Raw genomic sequence first — 25,988 nt, 5'->3', positions numbered from 1 at the left:
CCAGTGCTGGCTGGTTTGATTACAAACCAGATTCTCAACCCAGGCTGTGCTTTTTTTTTTTTTTTTTTGGCCATGCATCATGGCCTGCAGGATCTTAGTTCCTGGACGAGGGATTGAACCCGTGCCCCCTGCAGTGGAAGTGCAGAGTCCTAACCACTGGACTGCCAGGCTGTGCTTTGACAAGGCAGAGAGAGGGGCTGGGGCTTTTGAGGAGGAGGGGCCCTCGTTCAACCTAACCGACCTTGTGGCTTCAGGCCAGCCCTGCCCACTTCACTTGTCAAGAGGTGCAGCAAAAGTCCTGGGGCATTTGGTACAGCAAGTGAGCAGATGCTGGGTAAAGTCAAGCATCCTTGGGAAGGAAAGAGATCCCTCGGAGAAAGTTGTCCTTAGTGGAAAGGCCTAAGTGCCCTAAAGGTCTAGAACTCTTCTGTTTAAAGGACAGTCTCTTTCCTTCAAGCCAAAAGCTTCACATTACTCCCAGGGCCCACATTCTTTGCACACATCAGCTCTGTGAAGTAAGGTTTTGTGTTGGAATCCACCCTATAGCCTGCTTTCAAAGGCCCTTTCTGGAACTCTGCAGGCTGCCTCAAAGATGGGCCAGAAATATTCTGTTTTGCTATTTTTTAAATTTCCTGAAAGCATAAGAATAAAAAGGGAGTGAAAGCTTCCGCGTGTCAGTAGGAAATCCACCCCCTCCTCAGCTCTGCCCTGGGAAGCTCACAGATTTCCTGAAGTTAAAAACAAACACTGTGACCAGTTTCTACTCCTTGCAAGAATTTAATTCTTTCTTTAACATAAATAAGGCAGCATGAAACACCAAGAGTCCCGCTGCCCTCTGCTTCAGAAGCAGCTTTGGTGCATAAAAGATCCCCATTTCCCCGCTGAGTTGTTGTCTCTGTATAAACAAGAGGCCAGAAGGTAATTTTTCAGTGAGTTTTCTCCTGGAAGCAAAGGGGAAGCCAAGGGAGATTCAGGCTTGGTCTTGGCCTCTGGAAGCTGGTTCTTGGTTGCTGGGGTCTCCTCAAAGCACATCAGATGAGGATGAGGATGGGAAAGGAAAGGCATGGGTGACAATAAATAAGGAAATTCCCCCAAACTGGAAGTGGGGCTTTGGGGTTACTGTTGGAGGCCATGTGGGTCTGGGGAGGGGAAGACCCAGGTGCTGCTCAGTCTAACCCCAGCTCACATGGAAGGAAGCTTCCTACAGTTTCCTATGGGCTTCGATGCCCCATAACAGCTGAGCCTCCTACTGTGAATTAACCCTGTCAGGCAAACTGTCCATCTCCTAGAACACTCCGAGGCCAGGTGAGAGCACTCCTGGGGTAGAGACAGGATCCTTTCTTCAGTTCATGGTGAGCCCGACACCCCTGAGGAATTGGGTACGTGTCTGGGAGGCACGGCCAGCTTCAACCATGGAAGGAGAGTGCTGGGGAAGGAGCACTCATTCTTGCTTCCCCTTGGCCCTCTGCAAAGGTTACCGAGGCAATGCCAAGAGAGGAGCCCCCAAAGGGCAAGTGAAGCCATAATTGGAGGAGGGAGTGGCTTCCCAGCCCCTCTGAACCAGGCCTGGAGACCGAGGCCAGTTCTGACCGCAGGCTCTGGTGCCTGCCCAGGGACCACAGCCCAGCAGTGCCAAGGTGGCCTCTCTGAGGTCTGAGGGCTGTGCTTGTAGTCTGTCCTTACGTGTCCCAGTCAGCCAAGCCTCTGTCAGGCTCTTAGGGTGTTGGTCATCTGTGTGGCCAGGAAGGCCCATCCAGAAGGGAGGGTTCTGTGCAGTGAGGGAGCCCTGCTGGAATGAACAGCCAAGGGGATTTCGGGGCCTGCATGTGGAGCTGGGTTTCCGCAGCAGTCTTGTTTCCAGGCACGCCCTGCTCTAGGATTGGAACCCTGAGGAAAACTCAGGGCTACAGCATCCCTCACCTCTCAGCTCTACGACCTTCTCTGAACTAGGCATCAGAGGCCAGACTGCAAACCAGACCCCAGCACCCCAGGTACCAGGCTCTGCCCTTTGCCCCAGTGACCCTGTGCTCCTCTTTCTCTCTCATCGTCTATCTTCAGTGCCCCCCACCTCCCAACATACTGGTGGCCAGAGAGACCAGCTGGAGAGAATAACAAGGGTGAGGGGCCCACATACCATGCTTGTACCCAGCATGGTATGTGGCACCCACAGGGTTCAGGACACAGCATCCTGGGAGAAGGGGCAGAGAAAAGGGGGTGCACCCTGAGTGAGATGTGTAGCTGAAACAACAGCCAGCTTAAACTTCTGTCTGCCACCAAGTACCCACTTCTGTGTAACAGAGACATTAGCCACCTGGGGCCTTGAATCTCTCTAGGTCTTTTCTCCAAATAGTATAAAAATGGCAGCCACAGTGGGGACCCCTACTGTGCAGGCTGTGGATGGAACACTGCAAATTCCCACACTGGTGCCCACTGCTTGGTTGCAGATGCCTGGGGTCAAGGGTTACTGGAGTGCAAGGGTGCAAGGTCTTAACACGGGTCCCTGTTAGCATTCCTGTAGATCTTTTGTTGATATTCAAGTAAAAACTGGACCTGGGATGTAAAAAGAATCACACCCAAATCGATGTTTGCATTGTCTGTAACTCAGCGTCCATAGAGTTCTGTCATCATCTTGGCCATTGGTGGTGATCCAAAAGTAAGCTGCAAAGGATCAGTCCCCAAACCCAGACAAGAGCTTCACCAGCAAGCCCCAGTGGCATGAAAGCAAACCAGCTTTGGCTTGGAATTCTGTTTCCTCTGTGCTATAGGGTCTGGCTCCCCCGGCAGGCTGAGCCACGGCGCCCTACAAAGCCTGTCATTTTCCCAGGACAGGGCCTGCACATGCCCCCAAGTGTGTGGACATGTAGGATGCCTTGTGTCCTGGCCCTCTGGGTCGTGGATGCTCTACAAGATGACAGCTTTTGAGGGCAGGCTGCCATGGTCTGAGGGAATATGGAGGGAGTACTCACTAATGAGCGCTGGGGCATTCTTGAGCATCTCATAGAAGGAGTCCACTGTCTTCCGGTAGACACTTCGCTGCAGGACGAAGGGCCGGAAGAGGTTGAGGGGCTCAGCCCTGCGTACGGCCTCAGGGAGCCCCATGGCCTCGGGCACCTTGCAATTGCCGATGAAAAAGTGATGGAGCTTCTTCTCCAGCAGGCTCTTCTCCAGGAAGCAGAGCAGCTCGTGCAGACGAGCATCGAGCTGCTCAGCCTTCCAGGCGGCTGGCCGCCGGGCGAGCAGGAGGTGCAGCAGGGCGGTCTTCAGGTGGTAGTTGCTGAGCCGGCTGGGGCCCGTCAGGCGGCTCTGTTTGGAGAGCAGGAAGGAGGCAATCTGCAAGCAGCTGAGGTGGCAGGCGCCCTCGGGCAGCGCCTTCGAGGTCATCCTAAGGAAGTGGCGCTCATAGACAGCGAAGGACAGGAGCCAATCTGTGCTGGATGGCGGGGTCCCCCCACAGGGCTCCCTGGTAAGATGGGAGACCAAGTACAGGTCGGAGTCATCATACTGGATCACAGGAATCAGGTTGAAGGGCATGAACTTCCCCGAGCGGAACCTGATCTTGAGGGACCCCGGGGTGTCCAGCTGGCCAAAGGCCAGGTCGAACTCGTACTTGTGGTTGATGCGGTGCCAGGCTCTGGTGAGGGCCGTCTGGAACCACTTCAGGACCCGCATCGTGTCCAGGTAGGGGGAGTCTCCGACGCACAGCGGGTCTTCCGCCTCACTGCCCGGCCGCACCACGTTGTTCCTGCCGTGGAGGAGACACAGCATGTCTTCCCCGAGTTTGGTCTTGCCGCAGATACAGCCCAGCGTGTCCTCGTCGGCCCGGACCACCTTGATCTGGCCGTAGCCCTGGCGATCCAAGGGCACCGAGCGGCTGGAGCACCAGAGCTCTGGGTGGAAGCGGTAGGGCTCGGGGGGCATGAATGGCACAAAGAGGTCGCACAGCAGCGGCTTGTTCACCTGCCAGTTCTCGTACATGCTGTCCACGCCGATGAAGTCCTCCACCTCCATGTCCGTGTCCCGGCTGCACAGGCTCCTCAGGGCTTCCAGCAAATCATCCACGAAGCCTTCCACAAACTCCCGGGTGCGGGAGGCGTCGGCCGGGGCCCCCCGGATGCAGCGTTCGTAAAAGTGGTCGAGCGTGGCCTTGTTGGGCAGGGTGAGACCCCGGAGGGGGGCTCCCTCCAGGCCGGGCAGCTCGTCCTCGTCGGCGCCCAGGCACTCGGGCGAGGGCGCGTCCTGGTGGTCCTGCCGCCACACCTCGATCACCAGGAAGAGGATCATGCAGAGGGTGCTCCACAGGTCCCAGGCGGCGCGGCTCTCGTTCTGCCGCTGGCCCTCCTCCGCCACGCGCTCCAGCGCCTCCTTCTCGGCCTCCTTCTCGGCCGCCAGCCGCGCCACCTCCTCCTCCAGGCGCAGCTGCTCCAGCTGCAGCTTCTCCTGGTGCGCCTGCATCTGGCGGATGATCTCCTCCTCGTTCTCGGGGACCGTGGCGTTCTCTCGCGGGAACAGCAGCGGGTGATTGATGATGGCCGTCACCACCACCAGGCACACCCGGAAGAGCCCCAGCGCCATGGCTGCAGCTTTCCTGGGAACAGGGAGAGAGAGGCCGACGGTCACACCGGGCTTCCCTCGGTGCCGCTTCTTCCCTCGTGGTTCCCTCCCACCGACCTCCGCCCCACCGAGCTGGTGTACGCCTTACGGCTCTTCCCCATCCCCACGCCCAGCCTAGCCTCGGGAACAAGAGCCCCGAAGTCCCACAGCAGCGATCCTGGCAACACAACCACAGCGGTGGACCTGTTTCGGTCTGGCCAGACAGCCCTCTTTCTGGTAGCAGCACCCCACTTTCCCTGGGAACCAAACCTTTTCTACTCCCAGTCCTTATGGTCTGGGTGGGGATGAACCCACCTCCTGCTTAAGGGGTGAGCATGTAACCCAGGCCCAAGGCTATTTCATGCTCCTCCTCACCAGCCACGGTGGTTGTTTCAGGGTGAGCTTATGACCCTATGCTGGCCACTGGGAGATAGAGGTAGGATTTGTTGGGACCAGTGGGGAGAAAGACTCACCCTGTTGCCTAGGGTTGCCGAGGGAACAGGAGAGGGGATGAGAAAGATGCCAGCATGGAGGAGAGCATATGCCCTGGACCCAGCTGTGCCTGAAGCCATCACCTCTGGACTTTGTAGTCATATAAATCAATACATTCGCTCTCTTTTTTTTTTTTGGTGGCACCACGTGGCTTGTGGGATCTCAGTTCCCCGACCAGGGATTGAACCTGAGCCATGGCAGTGAAAGCCCACCAGGCCACCAGAGAACTCCCGATACATTCCCTTTTTATTTAAGTCAGTTTGAGTTGTTTTCCAACACTTGAAACCAAAATAGTCCTGTATAAGACATCCCCTCCTCCCCTGCCAGTGAATGCCTTCTAGTGAATGCTTGTTTCCTCAGTACAGTATAGCCTAGTGGTTAAGAACAGGAGGGTTGGGTTCCAAAGCCAGCCCTGTCACTCACTGGGTAGCTGTGTGACCTTGGGCATGTTAACTCACCCCTCCGAGCCCCAGTTTCCTTAGTGTACAAAAGGAAAGCCAGAGCACCCAGAGGGTCATCGTGTTGATGGATGCGTTGATCCATGCAAACTGCCTACACAGCACAGTGAATGGTGCACAGCATACGTTCATTGAACAGTAACTGAAGCAGTCTTGAGCCCTTATCTTTCCCCACTGTAAACCTCTCCTTCTGATCTGGAAGGCTCCACCCCAAATTCAGACATTGATCTCCTGGCTACTCCTGGGTCTTTCCCCAGAACAGTCTAGGAGACAACCAGAGTGACTGAATCATTGGCTTTCCTCTCACGAGTCATCTGAACTTTAAATCTGACTTCTTAATTGTGAAAGGAGACACACCATTCCTCCAGGATAAATGGCTTTTTAGCTTTCAGGTGACTTTTGGGGAAGGACTAACCTCTTACAACACAGTACTTGCTATGCAGACTGCAGCTGCAGCATCTTCTGGGAGTTGGTTAGAAGTGCAGAATCTCGGGACTTCCCTGGTGGCGCAGTGGTTAAGACTCCGCCTGCCAGTGCAGGGGGACACAGGTTCGAGCCCTGGTCCGGGAAGATCCCACATGCCATGGAGCAACTAAGCCCGTGCGCCACAACTATTGAGCCTGCTCTCTAGGGTCTGTGTGCCAAAACTACTGAGCCCACGTGCCACAACCACTGAAGCCCGTGTGCCTAGAGCCCGTGTTCCGCAACAAGAGAAGCCACCGCAATGAGAAGCCCGCTCACTGCAACAAAGAGTAGCCCCTGCTCGCCACAACTAGAGAAAGCCAGTGCGCAGCAACAAAGGCCCAACGCAGCCAAAATAGATAGATAAATAAATAAAATAAATTTATAAAAAAAAAAAAAGTGCAGAATCTGTGCCCCACCCCAGACCTATTGAACCAGAATCTGCATTTTAATACCATCCACATTAAAGTCTGAGAAGCAGACTCACATGGTAAGTCTTATATTATACCCTCTTCTCCCTGGCTGGAATCTTGGGAAGTAACAATTGGCCTTTTCCACATTTGCCCCACTTGCTTCCTGCCGGGGACCTCAGCTAGGAGAGCAGATGGCCAAAGGACGTCATTGTTGGAGAACCAAGAGCCGCCCCCCACGCCTCCCCAATGCATGCCAATACACCCCATTCCCTGACCTTGAATTTGCACCCTGAAAGCCACCTGTTCTGGTTCTTACCCTAATGGTGCCAAGAGGCAGGTATCTGTCATTAGGTAAGAGCACCTCTGCAGGTTCTACTCAGCAGTGCCAGGATGTATTGGTTTGGCCAGAAAGTTTGTTCAGGTTTTTCCGATGTTACGGAAAAACCCAAACGAACTCTCTGGCCAACCCAATAGACAGCCTGAGTTGCCACACTTGGGCAAAGCCTGCTGCTCAGATGTGATTCCACCCTGTCAGTAGGAACCAAAAGGCTTGGCAGGGAGGAGGGAGGTCCAGCAGCAGCAGAGTTCAGTGTGCAGACACATTCAGGCCTCAGAGGTGAACTCTGAAGCACTTAGGTATTTCTACTTGAGGAGGAAATGGAGGACAGGAGAAAGTGGAGGAAGTCTCAGAGTGGAAGGGAGGTGGGGTGAGGAAAAAGAACGGGGGCAGCCAGCCAGCTTCTCTTCCCCAAGACAAGAAGCAGCTTGCTGGATAATTGCAGAAACAGGGCAGCCCCGGTTTCTACGTCAGAGAAACATCAGTGGAAAGTTTGGCCAGGGTGGTCCAAGATAAAACTGTAAGGCCGGCTGATAAACGGGGATCAGAGTTTTAGGATAAAGGTGTGGAGTACTAATAGTAGAATACTAGGCAGCAGCCAGTTAGGAGATAATTTGGGGGTTTTGAGGCCCTTCCGGGCCTCTACTGTAGGCAGCCACATTTGGGCACAGCGGGCCCTGACAAGTCACAGCAAAAGTCTTTGGCAGCACCTGATTCCAGAGGTCAGTTTCCACGCCAACTCAGGGTAGGATGCTACCAGCTGGGGAGGGGTGCCATCGCCAAGTCCTGTGACTGGGAAGTCCTCCTCCTCTCCAACAGCTTCCACAGGGCTACCTGTATATGTCCTCATGCCTGCTGGAAGATGACGGGCTGTACTGGGGCAGGCAAGTTTCAAAACTCCTAACCAACTGGAGCAATTGACACAGTGCATGAGGGGCTAAGAGGATGGACTCCGGAGGAGATGGACCGACTTAGCACCCAGCATGTGTACCTACTGGATATGTGACCTTGGACAAATCATTCAACTTCTCAGAACCTCAGTCTCGTCATCTGTAAAATGGGAATAATTATACCTGCTGTTGTAAAGGAGATAATGCACAGAAAGCACTCAGCAAAATGCTTGCCCCTGAGCAAGTTTTCTTATAAAAGGGTAGCTGTGATGGGATGGGAATAGCAGATGAACTTGCCTGCAGGGGTTTGCGATGCAGTGGGCCACACAGATGCCCCTACAAGGGACTCGGGCAGGAAGCAGGCAGCCACAGGAACACTGGCAACAGCAGGGTTACACACAAGACTCAACAGGAGCACAAGGGAAACAGGAAGGAGCCCAGGCTGTAGAAGCAGAGAGGCCCAGGTTTGAACCGTGACTGCTCCTTGCTGAGGGGTCTTGGGTGAGTCACTTGGCTTCCCTGGGGCTCCACTGCTGTACCTGTGAGATGGCACTCACAGCAGGCCCTCCTTCATAGGAAGGGGAGGTTAAGCGAGACCATCCACCTCAGGTGCTGAGCACAGTGCCCGGCATAGGGTCAGCACCTTACAATACCAGCTCCTTCCCCCTTGGCCTCCATGGGCCTATTTTCTCAACTGTCAAGCACACCAGCCCTGCCCAACTCCCATGGGCATGGAGGAACACATGCTCAAAAGTGCTCTGAAAGCACAAAATAGTCCCCTGGGATTGCTGTTCCTTGGCACGCCACTCCTTCCACCCTGCCCCCAAGCAAATGGGGAGAGCCTTGGATCCCCCTGGAGGTGGAGTTCTCTCTGACTCACTCCCAGCTTAAACCACCTCCACCCTCCCATGGATGGGATGGGATCCCAGCTGTCATTTTGCTCCTGGTACCCTCCGTGCAGGCTGGCTCTGCCTGTGGCACCGAAGTGATGGTGAACAGGGTGGTGGCTGCTCAGTGCCCACGAGGTGGGGCTGGGTTAGAAGCCTCCACTACTTCCCCTCCCCAAACCGAGTCACAGGAACACTGCCCTAGGGGCTGCGGGGGTCAGAAGAATGAGGGGGGAGAATCTGGATGTTTGGACTTTTGGAGACCACAGGGACAGGACAGTAGCTGAGAGCCTCTCACAAAACCGTGGATACATGCATGCACGCGTACACACACACGCACGCACACACACACACACACACACACTACTCACCACTCACCAAAGGGCCCCTTTCCCCCAATTTCAAGTATGTCCACCTCTGCCTTGGCCCAAAGCTCTCACCTCTACAAGGCTGCCCCATACATGTAGTCTGAGACATCCAGTTGGGTTTGGCTTTGAAAATAAACCTGGGCCACTTGGAGGGCTTTTGTTGGTCTGCTTGCCCGGAAGCAGGCAGGAAACCTGCTGAGTTCCTCTCCACTCCTGCCCCGGCCGACAGAGTGTAGTGGCCCATGCAAGTCACGGCTAAACTTAGCCTGGCAAAGGGCCAGGGTCACGGGGGCAGCAGGGGCTGGGGCAAAGGGCTGCAGGTGGTGGGCCCAGACCAATGGGTTACTCAGGCCCTTACTCTGAGTTTGGCCGGAAGCCCCAGACCCTGGGGGAGAAATCCAAGATGGCCCCTCCCTTCCGTGGGTCCCTCATTCCCACGGCCTGCAGACCCCTATAGCACACCCACCACAGCTTAATCCAATAAATGCCACTGAGAGCTGGCTCATAGTGGGACTTCTCTGGCGGTCCATTGGTTAAGACCCTGTGCTCTCAATGCAGAGGGCACAGGTTCCGTCCCTGGTCAGGGAACTAAAATCCCACATGCCACACAGCGCGGCCGGAAAAAAAAAAAAAAAATAGAGTTGGCTAATAGTGATACACTAACATTTATCAAGCCCTCACTAGAATGTGCTGGGCACTGCACACAGCGAGCCCTGTAACCTTCTAGGTGGTGGGTGTCACTCCTGTTTCACAGGTGGGTTAACCATAGCCCAGGAGAAGTAATTTTCTAGCCCCACAACTAGAAAAGGCAAAGCTGGGCTGAGAAAGCCTGCTCTGACTGCCTCCGCCAAAGCCCAAGTTCTTTCCACTGTGTTATGTTTACAGAGCACCTACAGTGTGCAAGGAACATGCTGGGTGCTACAGGGCCCACAAAGATGAGTGTGCCACGATCCTCAGTAGTAGAAATGCCACAGTCCATCTGGGAGGCAGACGGCCACCAAGTGCCCTCACAGGACAGAATGAGCAATAGGCTATAACATCGCAGAGAGGGTTTCATTGCCGTTCTTTTGGGGGCCCCTCCTTGTCTGTAGACCTTCCCTGTGCCCATCTGCTTGGCTCCACGTCCACCATGCCCCTTCCTTCCAGACAATTCTTACAACAAACTGAGAATAGCAGGAGCCTGTGTCCAGCCCCACAACGTGTTCATCAACACCCCTCTGCCCTGTCACCCACCAGCCCCCTCCCAGGGCTGGCTGACAGTGGCCTCAGCAGCGGGGGCGCCTTTCCCAGCAGCCCCCTGGGACAGTGGTTCTCCAAATGTGGTCGCGGTTCAGCATCACGAATATCACCTGGGGACTTGTTAGACGAGCAAATTTTCAGGTGCTATCCCAGACCTGCTGATCAGAAATTCCAGGGGCGGGGCCAGCACCTCCAAGTGGTTCTAATGCCCACTCCAGCTTGCGAACCACCCCTTCCCAAACCAGGCAGGCCTCCAGGGAGGAGGAGGGTGGGGCTCCAGTGACACTGCAGCCTAGATCCTGGAGCTCGCCAAGGGTTTGCCCCACGCCCAGCCTGTCAGATGCAATTAGCTCTGCTAATTACCACAGCAAAAGTAGCTCAGGCCCTGGCATCATCTTCAGATCCGAAAGGAGAGCTGATGTGTCCTTACGAAATGGAATAAGGAGGTGGGCTGATGGCAGGGGAGGGCACTTGTAGCCCAGGCCCCGTTGGGTGACTTGAGTCCCTTTCCCATTGCTTATGTTCTGGGCCTCCTGAGAAAGAAGGGGCTAAGGGAGACCCAAACCGTTGATAAGTTTGGGCTGAACCCCTCCTGTGTGCTTGGCCTTGTGCTGGAGTTTCACAGTCCTGGCTAATGACATACATGTTGTTTGGGGGAAATAAATCCACAAATTTAAGAAAGTCAGAGTTTAGAGTGGTACTAATCTAAGCCCCATTCTACCGAGGCGTAACGAGGAGAGACACTTGACTGAGAGATGGGTGAAGGTGGAAGTGGTCCAGGCAGGCTGGACATCACCCTGTGGACCCTCACGGACAGGAGAGGATTAGTGGAAGGTGGTGATGTTTTCATAACAGCTGATAGGAAGCTAATTACTCTGCGTGTGTTTTGTCATTTATTTTCAGAACACCAGTTAGGTAGTTGCAACACCCCTACCTTGTGAAGAGACTGATGGTCAGGGAGGTTCACTGGGTGGGCTCTGAGATTCCCTGGACCGCAGTATGGGACGGAGTCTGCCCCTTCTCTCTGCTCCACCGCCATCCCCCAGGGGCTGATGGGAAACTGAGTGAGCCCTGCCACCTCCCTGGCATCACTGCCAGTGGCGACCACCAAATCATCAGGTTGACTGTCCCTCACGTTTCTCAGGCCTTGGAGAAACAGGACTGTAAGAAAAGAGAGACTGAGGGGACTTCCTGGAGGTCCAGGGGTTAAGACTCCGCGCTTCCAACGCAGGGGGCGTGGTTTCGATCCCTGGTTGGGGAACTAAGATCCCACATGCCACGCAGACAAAAAAAAAAAAGAAAGAAAAGAAAAAAGAAAAGAGAGGTTGAATGCAGAGCACAGAGTTTGACCCTGAGTGTTGGCTTGGAGTGTGGGCGCCAGGAGCAGTCCGTCTGAGCCCTGTGAGGCGCTCCTCCTGTGGTCCCGCCTGTCTCATCCCCGATTGCACGCTTCTCTGCTTCTCTCCGGCAAAGCCCAGGCTGCGTGCTGGAGTCTGACCAGCTTTCCTGCTGTTCAATAGCACCCGCCGTTCAGGGCCAGCTCAGGGACCCCTCCTCCAGGGAACCTGCCCTTCTCCAAACTCCTGCGGGTCAGGCCGCCTTCCTGCTGTTTACTGCGCTGGGTTACCCATGGGTCCCTGCCTTCCCACCTACGGTGCCAGCAAGGGCCCCCTCCAGGTGCCAGGCATGAGGCTGGACACCTGCAGGCGCCCAGTGTGTCAGTGGGAGTTGGCTTATCCCATACTTGGGAGGAGACGGCCGGCTGTGCGAGTGATGGGTCTCCACACACTCCTTCCTCGTCGCCTCAGGACCCAGGGACAGACAGACTCAGCACAGACGGTTCCAGAAGGGCAGCTCTGCAGCCACTGCCTGCCACCCTTACAGGATGGGGCTTCCCTGCTGGAGAGGAGGAAGGCCCAGCAGGGGCAAGGCCAGAGAGCCACTCTCTTCGTCTGCATCTCACACAGTGATGGGGGAGGCGGTTTAGGGGGGAGGGGAGGGGGGCTGAGCAGAACTGGGGGTGGGAGCGGGACGCTGGCAGGCCTCAGGCGTGGGCAGAGGGAGGGGCGTGCAAGGAAAGGAAGTGAGGAAAGAGGAAGGAAGAGGACCAACAAAAATTAATTGAGCAAGTGGGTAGAAAGGGTGCGGTTCTGGGCCCCCAGGGCCTCCGCTTCTCAGTGTCTTTGCAGTGACCACCTCCATCACCTCCCACCCCTCCCACTGGGCAGGACCTCTGTCTTGGCCTCCAGCCTGTGTCACCTTCCTGGGACCTGCCACCCTCAGGGCCACTGGGCCCCTTCCCTTATGTCCATTCCCCTTCCTGGGGGCAGGAGTGGCGGTGGGAGACATGCCTGGAGTAGGGGAGTGGAGAGGGGACACTTCCCCACTACAGATGAGCTTGGCTGCCGATGCCAGACAACTGGGCCGAACAGCCCTTCTCTAGGGGGAACTACCATACTGGGGTTCTATGCACCCAAAATGGCATAATCTTTTTTGTTTCCCCCAAGAGAAGCCAGAAATCTGGATTTTATCAAAATCCCAATTTTACAATGTCTTCTACTCTTTCAAAAATTCTTTAAAACCCATGTGAGCCAAATAAAATATGTCAGTGGGCCACCCAGAGTCTGCTGCCCCTCACACGCCTCCTCTCCCTGCCCACTGCTGCCCCCCACTCCCCACCAAGCATCCCTCAAGGCGGCCCGTGACCCCGGGGCTCTCCTCACTCTTCCCCCTCATACCACCAACTGCTAGCACCTCTGCATCCAGGACTCCCCAGAATACCCGCCTGGCTCAACTTTTCACCCCAAGTCCAGGGCTGACTCTATCCCAGTGTCTCCCAGTCGGCCCTAGCGGCCACCCTCAGAATAACCCTAACCAGCTTGGGCTAGGGGCTTATGCGTGCCTTCCCCACAGCCTCTCTAGGGACTAAAAGGAAAGAGAGAGACCGTGTGGCCTAATGGGTGTGCACTCAGCAGCACTCAGATTACAGACCAAGGCCTGTGGTCCCCAGGACTGAGAGCTGGACCCCCGCCAGCCCTCCCTAACCTGGGGAAACCCCAAGGGTCAAGACTGGGCCCTGATGGAGGTTGGGGAGCAGGGCAGAATGAAGGGGAGAGCAGAGACCCCGCCCCCATGCCAGAGATGTGGACCTACTGATGGGCCCGTGGGAAAGTGCACACTGCGAGGAGAGTGGCCTTTCCACTGACGTGAGCTCTGCTGTCACCGCACGTGGCCACACTGGCCAGACTCACAGAGGATGCCCAGTCACACCTGCCAAAGTGTGAAGTTTCCTCGAGGCCCACTCTCGGAAGAGGGAGGCGTTTCCAAAAAGTCACCAGGATGCCAAACCCATCCTCTGGACTGGGGTCATGCAGCCACCCAGCCCAGGTGCAGGAAGGACAGTGGACTGGACTCCAGCCACGTGGGTGGGAGAGCCCACATCCTTCCTGTTTCCGCTCCTCTGTCATAGCCCATGCATGTCCCTTGGTGGGCAAGGGATGGAAAAGGCAGGGAAGCCATCAATCTCCCAGGAAGGACAGGGCATCCTTCCTCCAAGCCATGCTGCCTGACTTCCTCACAGCAGAGGCCCTGACCCACAGGGAGTCATGGAAAAATCACAGATTCTTAGGACAGACAGACAGACTGCGGCCTGGGGTCTCAGAGGCTAAGGGATGACAAGGAGGCCTGCAGGTCACAGAGATAAGGAAAGGCTCCCCTGGCAGCCCTGAGTCAGGGCCCACACCTCCCCCCCTCTCATCCATATTCCCCAGGGCTCCTCCGGCAGTCACTGCAGTGGGTCGAATGGCAGCCCTCAAAAAGACAAGTCCATGTGCTAATACCTGGACCCTGTGAATGGGACTTTATTTGGAAGAAGGATCTTTACGGATGTAGTTAAATGAAGGCTCTTGAGATGAGACAGTTCTGGATTACCCTAAATTCAATGACAAGTGTCCTTATAAAGAGACAGAAAAGGAGAAAACAGACAAAGAGGAGAAGGTGATGGAAGACAGAGGCAGAGGTTGGGGTGATACTCCACAGCCCAGGAAGGTCTGGAGTCACAGGAAGCTGGGAGAGGCAAGAGAGGGTTCTTCCTTAGAGCATTTGGAGGGAGTGTGGTCCTTCGAGTACCCTGATTTCAGGCTTTGGGCCTCCCGAGCTATGAGATAGTAGATTCCTGTTGTTTTAAGCACCGCGTTTGTGGTCTTTGGTTATGGCAGCCCCAGGAGGCCAATGCAGTCTCAAAGCACAATGCACCCCCCTCCCCTCCCAGTTTGGCCACTGACATTCCCATTTCTGCTGGGCACCTCCAACCTCCCCAGCTGTCGCAGCCATCGCTGTGCACCAAAGCCTGGGGCTTCCACACCAATGGGAATCTCCCTTCTGTCCCGGCGTGGTCCTTTGGAATCAGTTCCTCTAAGCTCTCCCTAATTCCCAGACACCTCAGGTAGCCCTGGCCCTGGAGGTCTCCCTGCCCCCACTTCAGGGAGTTCTTGTGTCCATGAGACACAGGTCTGAGCTTTAGTTCAGTCTGATGTTCAGGGCCTGGTCTCAACCAGCCTCAGGGGACCTCTCAGGTCGCTTCCCTCCTGCCCGGGCCACTTCAGATTACCTACTGTCCTCTGAACACCTCCTAGGCTTACTTTCCCACCATTCCCTGCAATGTCCATGCCTAAGCCTACCCAATGGTCCTCACGGCCAGCCCATTTCAGAAACCGCTTCCAAGATTCTTCCAGATCCCTCCCTCCCCCAACTTCTGAGACAAATCCTTCTTTCTTGAAAGGGAAAGAAGAATAAGGGGAGGGAGATGGCCTATTTATTAAGCCCCTCCGAGTGCAGGCTGGTGTCTGGTGCCTTGTGTAGGTGGTGTGTCCATAGATGCGCTCCTAGCAGGGACCCAACAAACACTTGCTCCTCAAGCCTCTATTCTTAGCTCATTTCACCTGTGTAGCAGCCCCATTTCCCAGGCAGGAGCCCAAGGCGATGAGAGGTTGAGCAATCGCTCAAGGTCACACATGTAGGAAGAGAGCAGAGGAGCCAGACACCATGCCAGGCCCAAGGCTCCAGACCCTGCTGCCTCCCCGGTGGACCCCGGGCTACTCTTTCATCACAGCGAGCTGCTTGCCTGAGATCTGGTCTTATCCCACTGCCTTCCTTGGTTGGGCTCCTCTTGGGTCAAGGTGGGCCTGTTTGCCTTGACACGCTGCAGAGCGCCTGGCAGAGACCAAATGCAGGGCTGCCTGCTTAGTGTGCTAAGGACAGGGCGGGCGACCTTGGGGGCCCAGCAGCTCACACGTTGCACATGGGAGACACCCGCTTTCTAAAGACGGCCTCTATAAACGCCTCCATTCTTAGGAAGGATGCATTTCCTACAGCAAGCGTGCACCTAAGGGCCTCCCTTGACCCCCAATTCCCTCATCAGGTTTCTAGACCTGAAATCACAGGGTGCATTTTAACAACAGGAGCTCAGGGCTAACCATTTCCCACAGCGAAGCAGCCCTCATGACTGTCAGACGCTGGCTTGGCTTGAACTAGTGTGTCTCACGAGTTCCCCTCTGCCCATGGGCCCCATCTCACTCACAAGAGCGGCTGCCCAGAGGGAACAGGAACGCCCACCTCAGGGCAGCCAGGCCAGGGCCCCCAAACTTGTCCGCTGTCTCTCCCTTCACCCTGTGTTTTCTACACCCCAGGCCTCCAAGCACAGCAGCAAATACTCAGGACAAACCCCACTTTTGCCACGGGGCAGGGAGGGAAGTCTGCAGCAGGGGGCGCGGGAAGCCGGCTCCGGACGCCGCCGCCGGCAAACACACAGGCTTAGGGGAGGGGACTTGAGGGGGTGGAGCAGGAAGCAGAGAGTAAACACGAAGGACAACAAAGGGAAGACAAGGCCCTCGCTCGGCCACCCGCTCCCCTGTCGCAGAGCTGGGATGGACGGGATCAAATAGCCTGTCACTGCCCAGCAGCCCCCTCCCCTGTGAGCCCTGGCCTCTCCAGCATGGGCGTGGGGGGATGGGCCCCGGTGGCTTTTCTGTGGCCACAGACAGTCAGGTCCCCCACTCCCTCCCTCCCCACCCAGCGCCTCTTACTCCTGTTACTCACGTTCTGGCTTAGAGGGATGCTGGCCCCTACACGGTGAAGTCCCAGGCCGCGTTCCCACCCTGGTCCCTGAGGCTCGGGTGTACCTGACACAATGCCTGGGCCCCGGCTGGGCTGGGAGAGGGGGAGAGAGATGGGGAGGAAGGGAAGTGCCCTGGGCCTCCTGCACACACACACACACACACACACACGCACATGTGCGTGCGCGCACACACACACACACGTCATGCTCTGTGACTGCAAAGATCTAAAGACCCCTTTCATCTTAATAAAGGGGAACAGCAAGAGACACAAAGGCAAGAGGGAGGCCAACACAGCTGTAAAAAACTTAAGAGTTGTGCCTGGCCTCTTGACTGTGCTCTCTGCTGCAGGGACCTGGGCTGAAAACAGAGCGGCCAGTCTGCCTGTCCTCCCTCACCAGGGCTGCATCAGTCGTCAGAGCAAACCAGTCCTCCTCCACCAGGGGAAGCTGGGGGCCTAGGCTGTGAGGCCAGGAACTGTTAGCAAAACGACCCCCAGAATCATCTATGAACACAGTCACCCTCCCTGTGAATTACACAAAACAACGACCCACAACCACATGGTTTTCCAGCCACAGGGATGGAGTGATGATGCGGTTGGGAGGATGCCCACGCTCTGTCCTGGCTTCTGCTCGAGGCTGCACACGGCACACAGTAGGTGTCCCAGAACCAACACACAGCTCAGGCTGGTGTAGGGTGCAAGCAGCCACTGACACTGCTGAGTTCACCTGGACATGTTGTACTCCCGTCCCAAGGCCGCCCAGAAAGAAATAGCTCAAAGCTCTTCAGTTCAGAAGAGCTTAACGCTTTGTAGAGGCTTAGCAGCAAAGGGGCCAAACTCTGGAATCAGAGGCTCGGCTTTGAATCCTGGTTCTCCCACTTGCTGTGACAATAGCACCTACTTCATGGCATGGCAGTCACATGGTCGTGCTCTGTAAAGGACATTGTTATTGGCAATGGTATTGGTGACAAGGCCAGGTCTCCGTTTTGATTTGTTAAATCCTGCCGGGTGCATCTTAGGGACTCCTCTGGGCAGAGGGGGTTGGCCTGTATCCCTGCAGCACCTCCAGAAGCCTGGGGAGAGGGTGAAGTTGTCTCCTCTACCTCCCCGTTTTCTTCTAAAGGCCCCCAGGGGCTGCCACAGAGGGAGAGCAGGAAGTCTGGCACTTGGGAAGTTCACAGCTCCCTCCTGCCCATCTGGCAGCGACACTGAAAGCTCCTCCACTGAACCTAGAAGGAGAAACCGGTGTTGGTCTCTGATGCCTGGCATTAAAGGTGCAGGCGCTCCATGGATGCTTGCTGAATGAATGAATGAATGAATGAAGTCAGGACTGGGAAAAGAACCTCACTGCCTTTACTCCCAGGAGCAGGAATTTGAGATGGGAATGGAGTAGGGCATCCTGGATGAAGTAACTTCTAAGTTTTTTTCCTGGGAGGCACCCTGCCATTAGAAAAGCAAAGCAAAGCACTAACAGTGGTAAGCGACTCGGGAAATGTGAGCAAAAACTCAGGCACACCCCTGGAGACAGACCACAGCCACTTTAGGTCTGGACAGCCTTCAGCTGATTGCAGGCTGACTGATTCACCACCAGCGCTGACCACAATAATGACCCAGGAATGAACTCTGACACAAGTTATCTGACCCCCAGCTGCGTCTCTCCTTGACACCCACCTCCTCGCTTGAGAGCCTTCTAGAAATGGATGATAAATGGCGGATGACAGGGTTTGATGCAAATCAGGTAAGAGAAGAAGCAGAGGAGCAACCCTTGGTAGAGTGACGAGCAACTCCCCCTTTCTGGAGAATACCAGATGAGCCGCATGGCCCTGACACCCAGGGGAGGGTTTAGTAAATAGCAACCAATGCACTACATTTATTGAGATTTAATCATTGTGCAAAATGCTTTACATTGCTATATCATCCTCACAATAAACCTCTGAAGGAGTCACTATCCTCATAAGGAAACTGAAGCACAGAGAGGGGAGGCCATCCATTCAACATCACAGAGACAGGATTTGAACCCAGGACTGCCCAACTTTCAAGCCTCCAATCTTCCCATGACACCATGTTGCTCAGTGACCTGTGAAACATCAGTCATGCACCTGTGGGCTTTCCTTCCCTGCACTGTTTAGGGAAAAGCAGGTGACAATTTAGGTGAAATATGGGCATGAAGCAGGGAGTCAGACTTAATGAACCTATGATGTCTTCCACCCAGAGATTCTGGGAGCGTGGCCTGGGATATCGGAGATGGCTTTTCCTGGGGAAGCCTCCTCTGCAGTGGGTTAGGAAAAAGGAGTGAGGTCTCTTCTAACCCTGGGTGGTGGGTTTGGGGGTGAGGCATCAGGAGGAAGAGGCATGGATGCATGGGGGCCTCTGGGGCAGCACACGGGGGGTGGGGCCCAGGCATCCCCACTCTCTTCCCCTCCAGCCCAGGCATGCCTGCCTCCTCAGTGACTCTGAAACAAAGTCTCAGCAAACAAAGGACCTTTTCATAAACTCCAGGCAGGTCCCCTGACTGCTACTAAGAAGGCTATTGAAACAGGCTCCCAGGAGAACAGTTTGTTATGAGCACGTGGCTTTGCACCAACCAGCAGGGCCAAAATGATGACGACGCCCTCCCTTTGGTTTGATGCAGGTTGGTAGGAGGCTCTCCTGCATCTGCTGCAGGGAAATAACCTGGAGGGAGAAAGTCCAGGAGACCTTCAAGCGGAGCCCCTCCTCCTGGGCAGCAGAGTGCCTCACTGTGTTATTCACCTGGAAGTGAGCCACTTAAACGTTGTGGGCTTTGAATTTTTTTCTTGGGACTTCCATCAGAGGATCTCAAAGTGCTCTGAATATGACCTGGTACTGGCCATTACTGTCCCCATTAAACAGACAGGGAAACTGAGCCCTGTCTGTCAATATCACAGAGCAGGAGGGGACCTGGGGTTGGTGGTATGCCTGTTGTCTTCTCACCTTTGACACTCAGACTTCGTGGGATTCTGTCCTTAGGCAGGACACTGTGAACATGGTTGTCCTCGCTAACACGACTCACCAAATCTCTGGTACATCTCAAACACCCTCAAATTCCGGCATAAACTGCTGGGGAGGAAGGGATTCCACAGGTCTCATTTAGCCCACCTAGAATCCCACAGGGAATGCCAGAGCTGGGTGAGAGGTGAACTCTGAGACCTTGCTTCTATTTCCAGCTGGTACCTACTCCTGGGGCAGTGGATTCCGGACATTCCTCCTCTGTGCGCATTTGATCCGAAAGCTCTGTGAGGCCACAGGAGCCCCAGCGAGGGCCCTGGCACACCATCGTAGGCGCACAATAAGTACATACTCGCTCCATCAATGAGTGAAGGTTCTCTCTTAAGTCAGCCCCCACAGGAAGGACATGGGCAGCACTTTCCTTTGGGGGAGGGGAGGGGTCGGTGGAGAAGGGAAAGCCACTTTTCTGATCTCCCCATCACTGCTCTGGCCTGCTCTTGCCCTACCCCCTTCATGGGTTGATTCAGGCGGTAGAAGGGAGACCCACAGCCATGGAAGCCACCAGAAGCCCCTTAGGAGTCATGCATTTTGCTCCCAGTTGCAGTTCAGAGAACTAAACAAGATAGCATGCTGACAGCTGTGCTCTGTTCCCTCGGGGCAAATCCAAGGCCCGAAGACCTTCTGCCAACTGGCTCATAGCCCAGACCTGTGGCCTGCAGCCCCGCCCTCTTCCCCTGGCCCATCCTCTAAGAAACACACCTGTGGATGTAATGCCTTCTGAGCTCCTTCCCGTCAACGTGTCTTACAGTTGGGTGGTTCCTGTTCCCCCGGTCTGACTTAAGGTGGAGGTGTTGCCTTGGGCAACAGTGATGTCACCTGTGAGGTACTTCCATTCCGCTGATGTCGTGGGGTAGGCCACGTGGATGGAGGGGGATGTGCTTTCTACAGGAAAACGTCACAGGTCCCAAACTGCTCAGGAGGATCCTATACACCTCTTGGGCACAACCAAATGATCCTCTTCTTGTCCCAGAAAACGTTCTCACCCTTCTCTCCCCTCTGGATGCCTGTTTAGGCCATGCCTCAAACCTGACTTTCCCTCTCCAAGTGTCAGTCAAAAGGTTGGGTTGGGCAGCTTTATCCTCAGCTCTGAATGAACCCCACGCAAGGGCACCAATGATCTCCTTCTCACCATCTGGGATAATCTGGGTCCCTGTGGCCTTGCCCTTTGCCCAGACCTCAGAGGAGGAAGCAGTGGCACTAATGGGGGAAGTGAGGGTCCCAATCTGGCAGAGAATGCAGATCCTCCATTGACCTCTACTGTCTTTAAGAGCTCATACTAGCCAGATACTGGTCTGCACCAGGCACTGTGCTCAGTGTTTTATAAGCAGGCCCTATGAGGGGTTATCCACATTTTACCGATGACAGAGCTGAGGCTTGGAGTAGTCAATGCACTTGCCCAACTCCTGAGAACGCCCAACTCCTGAGCAGTGGAGCCAGGACTGAATCCAAGCCTTCCCTACTCCAAAGCCCATGTGAGTCATACCTCCTTGGCTCTGCGGCACCTGGAGGCTGTGGCTTTCTAAAGATGAGCCATCAGGGGGCCTGGACAGAGACCAAGGAGAGCCCTTTAAATCCAAAAAGGCCAGCTGGGCAGGCCAGGTGGCTAAGGCAGCCAAAGCAAGCACTTAGGACTGCTTCACCATGCCCATGCTCACACAGGGGCTGCAGTAAGTGGCCAGTCCTGGGCCTTCCACTTCCTTGAGCATCCGTGTTGACTAGGGACCACGTTTCTTTGTTCTGCTTGACTTCTTGTTGACCCATCCAGGTCACCTGACCACCCCCTTGATTTGAGTGCAGCATTTACCCCTGTGGCCTGAACCTACAACCCTGAAATTTTATAGTAGTTATTTAACTTATGCAAATGCAACTCAATGTAGTTGGGAGCTAATGCTTAGAAAGCACTAAATGAAATAAGTAAATAAAATAAAAACTGCTAAATTATGAAAGAGGACAGGGAGAAATCCTACCGGTACACTGCCTTTGAGGGACTGGCCAAGGAGATACACACAGCATACAGGAGCGCTAGTGTACCTGGCAGGTATCTCTCCACTGGTGAGGGGCCACAGAAGTGAACAGAGCCCATGCTATTGGACCATCACTCCCCCTGCCCTCTCCCTCCCCTGATCTGAATCCAGCTTTGCCAAGCAGAAGCTGCCTTCTGATCTTTGGCTTCCCATGTGCCTTGCCCAGGACGCAAGACGCAGGTATCATTCAGGCTGCACGATAGTCACAAAGTCTCCTTGCAAGTTAATACACTAGCAATTTTATTTGTACACTCACTTCGGGGAGCTCTCTTGAGATGACTCAGTAGCCCAAGTCCAAACCGTGCTGAAAATTGTGGAGATGGGGTTTCTAGAGGGCACAGCTAAGAGTCAGATTCTGGGACAGGTGACATGATGCAGGTAAACACCACCCTTCTGGGAAATCAGCTAGGCACCAGCCGACCCTTTCCAGAAGACATCGTGACTGTCCCATTAGCTGAGAAGCCTATTTTGTTTAAAATACTGTCTACAGACAGTACGTAGTAAAACGCTCTGTTGCACCTAATTAGGTGCTGAAATGTATAGTGTGAAAAATAAATGACCATATATATGGAGCTGTGAAATGGAGTTTTGGAAAGTCTTCCTGGACGAGCTTGGGAAGGGCGTTTGCACGTGAACAGCACTGGACAGGGATGGGGCCTGTGGGGCTTGGAAGTGTCAGGACAGCGTGTTCAGATACTTCTCCCATCGTCCACTCCGGCAGGTGTTCTCTGCCTAGGTCAGGGGCCCTGCGTGGTGTCTTTCCTCTGCACCACGCCCAGGCAGCACTTACGCACCACCCTCATGCCAGGCCCCAAACTGGATTTGCGACCTCACACTGCCTAGCGATTAAGAAGGAAAGCCATCTGAGGCTTGGGCCAGGCCACCCCATCAGCCCCCGAGGCCAGGCCTGCCTATTTCTTTCCTTTCTTTTGGCCGCCGGGTGAGTTTTACATCTTTTTCCATCTGAGCTGAGAGCAGGTATTACTTCTTTTGACAAAGAAAAAGAGCAACCGCCCTTCTCTCTTTTTCATGAGGGCCCCCCAACCAAACTAGCTTTTGAAGCTTAACCTGCTTCTTGCTCCGTGAATGCTCAGTGACTGGAACATTCTGAATACTTTACTTCTCTGTGCCTTAGTTTCCTTGACTATAAAATGGGGATACCAATACCTATGTCACTGGGCTACTGAGAAGATTAAATGAGTTAATACAGACAAAGTGGTTTTGGGGAAAAAAAAAAAAAAGCCTGGCAAATGTTAAGCCCTCACTAATTGTTGGTTATCAGGGCTGCTGCGTACAGTTGTATGGGTGGTACACTGCTCAAGAACACCCGGCTGCGGGGTGGTGAGGATGAATCCAGCTCGCATGCTGCTTGCCCAGCTATGTGCCTTGGCTCTGTCCACCCAGATGAGGCCCCTTTTTCTAAATGGCACCAGGGTGCCATCCTCTTGCCAAGAGGAAGCACCTTATTCTAATGCATGCAAAGGATGGAAGAGGCTTGCAGCAGCCTTGGAGGTTAGTATTATCAGCTCTCGGCACTCTCACGGCTATGTCCCCCTCCGCAGCAAGACGAGATTAGCCCCAGCCCCAAGTACGGTTCTGCTCCTCAGGTGCCCAGCATACCTGGAGCACTTGCCCCTCCCTTAGGACGCCTGTGGGGTAAAGCCTTCCCCAGGATCCCCCAGGGGCTGCCCTCCTATTGAGGGGACTCTGCACTCCAAACATGGAGCCAGTGTCTTGACTCTGAAGGGACCTTCTCCTTCGTAATTGTTGATGGCCACCTGTCTGCTAACAGTGATGGCAGCGCTTTACCGACTGAGGAGCTCTAGTTGTCGGCCAGTTCCCCCTTACTTCTAAGTAAGTAACATCTGTCTCCTGCTTCTCCCACCCAGTGAGTCTCTGAGGCCAGAAAGAGCAAGTCTCCTCTTCTCAAGTGACAATGTTGGAGATTCCTGAAGGCCAGAGCCAAGTCCCCCTAGGCTTCTCAAACCTGGGGGAAATATTGCCAGTTCATTCCCTTCTCCCTCACAAGAAGCCCCTCCCAGACCCTCCATGGCATTCCATCCTCTCTCCTGCGGACAAGTGGGAACAGGGCTGTGCACTCCAGACCCCCTCCCAGATGTGCACCCTCTCCCTCAGACAGAATCCCCCATCTTCTTTCTCTTTATTGACCCCAGGGGGTCCAAGAAGGAAAAAATACAAAACCAGGTTCCTCCCAGATGATACCTTCTCAGGTGGACAATCTTGCCAGAGGTCTCTACCAGAAGTTCCTCCCCTTTCTTGCCCTCAGATAAAAAGTTCACCCACACACCCTCGTCTTTGTTTCCCTCATGGGCGCTGCAGGAGCCAGGAGGTGGTCTTGGTAAGGTGACAACTTCTGGGCTGATGGCATGAGGATAAAAGTTCAGATCCTTGCCACCCGAAAGCTGGAGCTTGAAACTGCTGCATCTTTGAAAATTACGGAGCTAGAGGATGGCACTTGAACAAAAGCCTTCCCATTGGAGAGTCGGTCTAACCACTTTATGGTTACCCACAGTGGAAACTATGAGGGCAGGATGGCCAGGAGCAGCAGCACACAGCGAATTCGCAAACAATGAAAGCCACTTATGCACGTAGGCTGGGATGAGGATTCAGAAGCACAGCCTATTACGTTATTAATAAGAGGTGAACGGCAGCAATTCTACCTGTCTACCAGGCCATTTTCCAGGCTGACTTGGACCTGTGACTGCACCCAGCACAGATTTGCTTTACCTGGCAGCCTCTCCGGGGTAGAACTGGTTTGTAAAAGGGAAGGGCCCTGGGTCAAATCCAAAAGAGGAACAAAGGAAAAAAGAACAGGACTCTGAAACCGACTTAGATCCAAAAGGATAGGGTCCAGGATCCACCAGTGGCTGGTACTCTTCTAGTTTTTTTTTTTTTTTTGGCGGGGGGGAGGGAGGGGTGGTTCTCAAACCAGTCAGAGGAGCAAAAGGCAAAGCGTGGTCCCTGAGAGGTTCAGTAAAATATTTTCTCTTCCTGGGAGGCAGCAGTTTTGTTTTTAAAGAGAAAGAGCATTCTGAATGGGAAGAAGCCCAGCCCTGGGGCGTCTGAGTCCCTCCAACCCAGCAGCCAGGAAGTTGGAAACTCTGGGAAGGGGTCTGGGATGCTATCAGAGGTCAGGTGGCAGACTAGCTGCAGCCGCAAGAGAAAGTTCCGCACGGCGTGGGGTCTCCTCCACTAATAGGCCCGAAAGAGGAAGCGGCGGGGGCTTTAATCGGCCCCAGCAACCTCATAGCTTCACTACCTTAAACCGAGAAAAAAACAGGCTTCACACCTACTCCCTCCTTCCAGGAAGGGAAAGAAGGAGCGAAGGGAGCGAAGGAGCAGGACGACTCGACCACTCTTTCAGCTCTAGCACTCTGCTCGCAAGGTCGAAAGTAACGGATCTTCGGGGCGGTAGAAACAGCAACTTGGTCCCGCTTTCCGGCACCGCGGCTCGGTCCGCGCGGAGCAGGAGCTGCCAGCCGCGCGGGGCTGCAATGAAGCGCCCACTGGGGTCTCCGCGGCCCGGGAGAGGCCCGAGCGGAGAGGCTGGGACGCAGGCCAGCGCGGCGCGAGGAGGGAGAGGACAGCACCCCCGCTTTTGCTCGGGCGCCGTAACCGGGTTCCCCAAGTCAGCCCAGACCCGGGAGGGCCGGGCGGGCACCCCGCTTCAATCCTCCTCCATCTCCGGCGCAGCTCCGCCTGGTCCCTCTTCTTCCTTCCAGCACTCGAGATGCCCGGGGAGGACGCAGAGCCTCGCGGCCGCGGGCCCGATACTTACGTTCAGCTTTGGTCCCCGCTCCCCGGCTCCGGAGAGACCGCGCGAGCCCCGGCTGCGCTCGCGGGTCCCGGGAGCCCCGAATCCGCTGTCTGGCGGCGGCTGCGGCTGAGCGTCCGGCCCGGCAATTAGAGGGACGGGGACGGCGATACCCCGGCCGGCTCCCGCCTTCTGGCCCCCATCAACATGCTCTAAAGGGCTTCAGACTTACTCATTTCCTGGATGTCAAAGAAACTTTTCCTCCTTATAAGAACAAAACACCCGCCTCTACTCCCGGCCGCGGAGGCTCCTTAAGGTGGACCATGAGGGTTAGGAGGGGCTGGACCCAGGGTCCGCCAGGGCGGTCTGCCCATCGACCACCCCAGAAACTCCAGAGGGGACAGCAGAACTGGAAGGTGATCGGGCGAGACGGAATCTGGCTACTGGAGTAATCTGGGGCGAATGGACTGGGAGTCAGGGGAAGACGCCCTTAAAAGTCGTTCTGGGCCGGCGGAAAGGAAGGGGTTAAGTTCCAGCACGCCTACTAGCGTTTTCCGCGGCGCGTTTTACAAGCTGTGGAATTCCAGGGGCCACCTATTTTGTCCTCTGGAGGGAAATATAAATCGAGACCCAACGCCGGCCCTTTTCTCTTTTGCCGCTTGAGTGGAGTAAAATAACTCACCAAATGCTTCGATAAATGAATGCATCGTCTTTTCCTGAGTAACCGGGCACAAAGGAGAGTCATGACTAAATGCTTTTGTCTGTAGAGGGCGCTTTACTGTCTGAAGCCTGTTTACAGTTGGGATGTTAGACCCCTATTTAAGATGCGAGGAACAGGCCAGGAGGGACAGCAGCACCCTGGTCATACTTGATGGGTTATGAAATCCATAACCTATTATCTTCTCTTTGTGA

At 54.9% G+C, this 25,988-nt stretch overlaps 2 protein-coding genes across 2 annotated transcripts in view; one reads left to right on the top strand and one right to left on the bottom strand.

The window, feature by feature from the left end:
• Positions 1-761: 761 nt before the first annotated feature.
• ITPRIP (inositol 1,4,5-trisphosphate receptor interacting protein) lies at positions 762-25,505 on the bottom strand. The gene is made up of 2 exons (XM_057531297.1): positions 25,101-25,505; positions 762-4,585 (listed from the first exon to the last, which is right to left on the bottom strand). Exon 2 carries the CDS (start codon positions 4,570-4,572, stop codon positions 2,902-2,904), a length of 1,671 nt encoding a protein of 556 aa, XP_057387280.1. The 5' UTR covers positions 4,573-4,585; positions 25,101-25,505; the 3' UTR covers positions 762-2,901.
• Positions 21,671-25,988, top strand: part of CFAP58 (cilia and flagella associated protein 58) — a 122,934-nt gene continuing 118,616 nt past the window's right edge. The window contains exons 1-4 of the mRNA XM_057531431.1: positions 21,671-21,679; positions 22,864-22,957; positions 23,589-23,660; positions 25,045-25,211. Of these exons, the coding sequence (XP_057387414.1) occupies positions 21,671-21,679; positions 22,864-22,957; positions 23,589-23,660; positions 25,045-25,211 (342 nt within the window). The remainder of the gene's footprint in view (positions 21,680-22,863; positions 22,958-23,588; positions 23,661-25,044; positions 25,212-25,988) is intronic.

This window comes from Balaenoptera acutorostrata, chromosome 16 (assembly GCF_949987535.1).
Source record: "Balaenoptera acutorostrata chromosome 16, mBalAcu1.1, whole genome shotgun sequence".
NCBI lineage: Eukaryota > Metazoa > Chordata > Mammalia > Artiodactyla > Balaenopteridae > Balaenoptera > Balaenoptera acutorostrata.
This window is presented reverse-complemented; position numbering and strand designations above follow the sequence as displayed.

What these genes read in the sequence shown, in the direction of transcription:
- ITPRIP (XM_057531297.1), bottom strand. Translation starts at nt 4,572, where the DNA reads ATGGCGCTGGGGCTCTTCCGGGTGTGCCTGGTGGTGGTGACGGCCATC.